Below are 6,209 nucleotides of genomic sequence, written 5' to 3' on the forward strand. Positions count from 1 at the left end.
CTCACTGTAACATGATCATTTAGAAATTATTTAGTGAGGTTTTTAAATTTAACATTTAAAACTAGAACCTCCTGAGTGAGTTCTGTAACCTTGATCTAGAGCTTAGCATTTTCATCTACAAGTTCTTTTATGGCACCTGGTCCCTCTGAGGTTATCTTTTTATTCTGCATTTTAAATGCACTATCTTAGTGTCCTTTATTTCCAACTGGATCCTCATTTCCTCCATTTCCTTGCTTAAATTATCTTGAGCAGCCAAAAGCTCTGACACATGGGATACAGTTCTGTATTCATTCTCCACAAATATTGTCAGACTAAACTTTTATTTGACTTTTCTAGGAGTCCCCTTTGTCCCAATCACTCTAAAATGGTCAAAAACTCTGTTCAAGAAATACCCATACGACATCCTATTTCTTTATTCTTCATCAATAATTTGTTTGTTCATGTTCTTTACCATAAAAGCAGGGAGACTTATCAGCTTAAATTTGCTCAAACACTCAATCAGGAACAAATCAACAATAGAGGTAATGGTCCTTTTCTCTGATCTGGGAAAATGACCTTGTTTACAAATTTAAATACTAACTAAAACTCACTTGTGAGAAATTTCTTTCTCACACCTGTTATTGATGTTCTTCCTGCCTTAGAAGCATCCATCATGAACTCAGTCGAGGGTTGTTGCTTTACAATAGTCCTCACCCTATTATGGCACATCTAGGATTTTTCCTAGTGACTCTTCATCCAATTTGATTTGTTTTCCTTTTATTTTGGTAGTCAATCTTGAACCATCATCTGAGAATTCCATAGTGTAATAAAATTCCCGTACCTCACCTTCAAAGACTATGGGAGTTAGTTCCTCCAAGAGGTGTAACCATCCCAGGTGTTTCACATATTTCACCAATTCAACCATGCCTGGCTTCTCATAAATCCTGGTATCAAACACTCTCCCAAATATTACTTTTTGTGTTTTTAAAATCTTATTCCTTTTCTCTCTTGATCCAACCTTCTTTTTTTCTTCTCTTGAAATCATTATTTGGCTTCTTTTTTTAACAACTTTTCCCTTTATGGGACCAGGTCCCTCAAAGACTCTTTTTTTTTCATAGCAATATATTTTTGATTTATTCCTACCGGACTACCAGACTTTGAAAGAAAGGACCTGGTCCTTCATAACACATGAATTTCTTATCTTCTTTTCTTTGTTGCCACAACAATATCAGGATCAATGTTCTCATCCTATATAAACCCTACAATTTCAACATTCTTCTCCTTCACTACAACAACCTTTTTGAGTCTTCTTCTCTTGGTTGTAAAAGACATTCTAGACTTCATGCCATCAACTAACAACTTTTTTTCAAATCCCATAGTAGAACAGGATCTGGCAACTTTTACACCAGAGTCAATCACTTTTTCCTTGCCTTTATTGTCTCTTTATTTTTTCACAGGCCATCTCAAAGGTGGTTCATCATCATCACCCTCATTTAGAGGTAGAAAAGTCTCTCCACCCATAGTTACATCATCCTTCTTGCCAACTATTTGCTCTTTAGCACTAACTGAGCTTTCCTTGGAATCATATGCAAGTAGAATCAAATTCTCAGCTACCATTTCTACACTGCTGGAAAGATCAGACCTCTTAATAGGTATTTTTTTATTACACAATTGAGAAAAAATAGGGTTTGACTCAGAAGAAGTAGGGGAACCAGGTACTTGAGGGGTTTTTGAGAGTTTAGTATTTTCTAGTTCTTCAGAAGAAATGGGTATTTCATAGTCTTGGGATAATTTAAGTTCTTTTGAGGAAAGAGGACTTACTAATTGAGGGGTTTATTCTTCTATAGGTTAACCAAACTCTTGATTTGGATCCTCTATCAAGGTTGATTCAACAGAAATTTTGTTAGTTGAGGATGTTTTAAATAGACAGACTCAGTTAAAGGTTATAGATTTTCCGGAGAAGGCTCAGTAGGAATAGTTGACATTGGTTTTTGTTGAGGACTTAAAGAGAAGTCTTATAATGTTTTGGGTGTTAAGAGATCAGAAGGTTGAATTTGGGATTTTTTTTAATTTATTTTCTAAAGCTTAATCAACTTCAGGATCTTTTGCAGGGGTTGAGAAAGAGGGAATGTTCCCCATTTTAAGATTTTCTGAGAAAAAAAGTAAACGATTAGTTTAATTCAAAGAAGACGGGCAATTGAAAAGATGAATTTAGTTAATTTTTTTTGAAGAGAATAGAAGGAGATAAATTTGGTTTGATGATTTAAGTGAGGTGACCGATGTCATTAAAAGTACCCCTTTTGAAATGACGCATCTGACTTTAATTGGGAGACTCTTAACATTGCTTATAAATTGACGACTTTTGTTCAGATACGACATGTCGCATGGCCTTTTAAATAGAATTTCATGATTATTTAAAGCGTATTATTTTTATACTAACCTTGAGAGATAGTACCAGGTCCCTCTCTTTCTTGAGATAATCATTAATTTTGTGCAACACATCTGTCTTCTTCCAAAGCTGTTCCCATGGGTGTATACCTGCAAAGGTATAGTACTGAGTTAGACCAATATGTACTTACCTTACAAAGGATACCTGTCTCTTGATCATAGCCAAATTTAGGAAGAGAAACTGATTAATTTAGTAGTTTAGGTTAATTTGATCAATCACATCCTCAACTTGTTTATTTCAGGATACCATTTTATACTAAACTTTTTTCCTGAAAATAGTTCCGGGGATCAAATCCAAGACTTAAACCTCCTTAAATTACCAAACTTCATTCTTCATTGCATTGAAATAATCAGTATCATTTAGAATAATTTCACATTTTTAGGCATACATTAGGACAAGAATACTTAGAAATCCATGATATCTGACTTGAGCTCTTCTTTGCACTTCTATCTTTAAATATGAAGTTTGAATGTCCAGGGGGTGAGAAGATACGTGCTTCTATTTTGACCTTATGAGATGAATTCCACTGGGACCACGTCCCTGTGAAATCTTGACTGATACTTCTTAAGGTTCTTCTACTTCATCTGATGTTTGTGACCGAGATCTTGGATCACCATCACTATCATCACTCCCCTCTATATCAAAGCTGTCCTTGACCATCATCTTAATCAATATCTTCCCTTTGAATAGGAATGAGTTCTTTAATGTTAGATATTCATCATTACCTTGATTTATCATATTTCCTTACTCATAAAGAACTATATACACATTCTCTTCAACACACAAAGTTCATTTGATGAAAAATTTGTATACTTAACTTGTTTAGGTATAACCCACACATACAACTTTTCTTGATCTTTTTTACCTTTTACACATAAGATACTTCCACCTTGAAGTATATTGAGAGAGAGAATATAATTATGTATTGAGAGAGAGAATATAATTAGACCTTCTAGTTATAGCTTTGAACAATTACTTATCAAGAAGATAGTTCTAACTGTACTCCCTTTCTCCCACCTACAAACAAAATTATTTTTAGATTTTTGAACCCACTTAAGTTTGAGTTCTCAGTGGAGGACAGGGGTGTAATCAAATATTTCTTGGCTCTTCTAGGTAGTGAGAGCTTCTTCATATTCTTCAAGGGTTTGAAACCCTTAGGATAGGAATTCTCCTACTGGACATATCTAGCACCATTTATCCTAGCTTGATCCATCTTTGACAATTATCCTTTATGTGCCTATCTCTTCCACAATGAATGTATAGGAGTTTTTGGACTTTATTTCAAACATATTGAACAACATAACCTTGAGGATTAGGTTAATGAGTTTGTACTAATACACAAGGCCCTTACCATTTCTGATACCTTGACTAGTTAAATTAGAAAGGATCAGTGAGGATGTGGTCTATTATAATGATTTACTAAGTTCTTCTGTCAGACGGATCAGGTCCCTTTCTAATTTATCATTCTTATGAAGTGCAGTCATGAGATCCTTTTGAGAATCCCCCAATATTTCTTCATGCTCAATTTGAAGCTTTGAAGCTTCCTTCTTTCTTTTACTATTTAAAGTATCTATTTTCTCCAATTGGCTCACCATACTTCGATTTGAAGATTTTAACTTAGCAACTTGTTTCTCAGTTTCAGATATCTGGAGAGTTAAAGTAATTAATTCAAGCTTCTGATCTTCTACTTTATTTTCTATAGCATTTTCCTTTCCTTTATCATTAGCATTACCTACTTTCTCTAGTTGATTCACTAGACTCTGATTTTTAGATTTCAACTTAGTAACCTGTTCCTCAGTTTTAGATATCTAGAGAGTTAAGGAAATTAGTTCAAGCTCTTAATTCTCTACCTTCTCTTCTAGAGCATTTTTCTCAATAGTCAGTTCACACATAGAATCAATTAATACATTAGCAAGACTTTTTTATCTTTCTAGTAGAGTAGTTTTCTAAGTTTTCTCTAATGTCAGGGAGTGTTACCTCATTTTTTTCTTCATCTTCAGTGTTTGCCATGAGAGAAAAAAAGGAATCATAGGTAATTTCACATTCCTCTATAGCTATCATGGACACATCTTCAGCCTTATCAGATTCACTAGAGGAATCTCCCTACACTGCTAGGGCCTGCCTTACTGCATAATCAACTGCAACTTTTCTACTTAATTTTATAAGGACCTGGTCCCTGCCCATACTTTTGATACCTCTAGTATTGAGATATTCTTGATAATATATTTTGTGCATTGTATAGTCCTTGATAAAATTCTTAGGCCTTCCACATTTGTGACAAACTTCAATAGAGCCTCCTTTCTTGCTGCTGCTTCCTCTTATTTGAAACTAATGACTTTTCTTCATTGCTCTAACAATTATTTTTGCCAAATAGGTAGCATCAGTATATTCTTTACTTGAATATAACTTGGAAACCTTCAATGATAGAGATTTTTATCCTTTTACTTCTTTTTTCTCTTTTCCTTGCTGCTTCTTAAGTTCATCTGTCTTCAGATTGCCAATAAGCTCATCCATAGTGAAAGTTTTCAGGTTCCTTGCCTCAATAATAGAATCCACTTTGCATTCCCTGGATTTAGGTACAACCCCCAGAATCTTTCTCATCTGATTGTATAAAGGAATCGCTTCTCCTAAACAGTGTAGCTCATTAGTGATTGAAATGAATCTTGTATGCATCTCTTAGATAGTTTCTCCTTCTTTCATGCTGAAGATTTCATATTGATTAGTTAGCATGTCAAATTTTGAATCCTTCACATAAGTGGTTCCTTCATGAGTAGTCTTCTAACAATCCCAGATTTCTTTAGCATTTTCACATGCAGAAATCCTACTGTATTTATCAGGACTTATACCATAAATTAGTAGTTTTTTGGCCTTATAATTCTTCTCAGCATTCCTTCTATCTTCATATTTATATTCTCTCCTGACTTTAATGACTATTCTAGTTATATCTCCTTCTTTGGCTTATTTAACAGACACATTAGGACCATCAAGTATTACATCCATCAGCTCACTGTCCTCATCCATAATAAAGTCATACATCCTAGTTTTCCACCACCTATAGAACTGCTCATTAAATCTAGGTGGTTTAGTAGTAGATTGCCCATATTCTAGATTTAGTGGAGAATCTATGTTAACCAAATCACTCTAGGTATGAACCTTTTAGAGTGTTTTGGCTCTAATACCAATTGATAGAATATGGGAGGGTTGCACCACATAGTGAGGGGTCTGGTTTCTTAGAGTTAGTCACAGGCAATCAAATAGTTAAGCATAAAAAAACTAAAACTTTGCAGAAAACTAAAAAACACAAGTTTTAACGTAGAAATCTCCTTGCTCAAAGGAGGAAAAACCATGACTTACCCTTACAAGCACCTTAACAGTCCACTATAATCAACCTCTTGATTACAGACTCAATATGGACCTAAATCTAGGATCCTCCTTCTTATAATAACTCTACTCAATCCTACATTGACAACTCTTCCAAGTACTCACTCCAATATTAACTAACTCTAACCAATATCGAACTTAGGTAACTCTACGTAATCACTCTCAAGAAAGCAAAGAAAGAATTAGTCTTATAATGCGAGTAATTCAGTTACAGACCATGACTCTACTCAATAACACTTACTCTTTTAGTACATAAAAAAATCAGCAACTTGAGCAATATTGCAAAGTTGAGTTTTTGCCTCTCTCTTTCTTCAATGTTCTATTCTTGCAATAACTCACCCATTGAGAAACATTATTTTCTTTTTATAGTAAAATAATGATTAGGGTAGAAATATGCTTG

At 34.2% G+C, this 6,209-nt stretch overlaps 1 protein-coding gene across 1 annotated transcript; it reads right to left on the minus strand.

Moving 5' to 3' along the window:
* Nucleotides 1-1,422: 1,422 nt before the first annotated feature.
* Nucleotides 1,423-5,101, minus strand: LOC124898001 (intermediate filament protein ifa-2-like). The gene is made up of 4 exons (XM_047411620.1): nt 4,874-5,101; nt 3,849-4,236; nt 2,420-2,517; nt 1,423-1,623 (listed from the first exon to the last, which is right to left on the minus strand). The coding sequence occupies exons 1-4, from the start codon at nt 5,099-5,101 to the stop codon at nt 1,423-1,425; spliced, it is 915 nt and encodes a 304-aa protein (XP_047267576.1).
* Between the last annotated feature and the right edge of the window lie 1,108 nt (nt 5,102-6,209).

The sequence above is a fragment of the Capsicum annuum genome, chromosome 1 (assembly GCF_002878395.1).
Source record: "Capsicum annuum cultivar UCD-10X-F1 chromosome 1, UCD10Xv1.1, whole genome shotgun sequence".
NCBI lineage: Eukaryota > Viridiplantae > Streptophyta > Magnoliopsida > Solanales > Solanaceae > Capsicum > Capsicum annuum.

Coding starts and splice junctions, on each gene's coding strand:
- LOC124898001 (XM_047411620.1), bottom strand. CDS start 5,101: ATGCATACAAGATTCATTTCAATCACTAATGAGCTACACTGTTTAGGA. Junction 4,237..4,873: donor AAGGAAAAGAGAAAAAAGAA/GTAAAAGGATAA, acceptor TTAACTCTCTAG/ATATCTAAAACTGAGGAACA. Junction 2,518..3,848: donor CCGTCTGACAGAAGAACTTA/GTAAATCATTAT, acceptor ATACCTTTGCAG/GTATACACCCATGGGAACAG.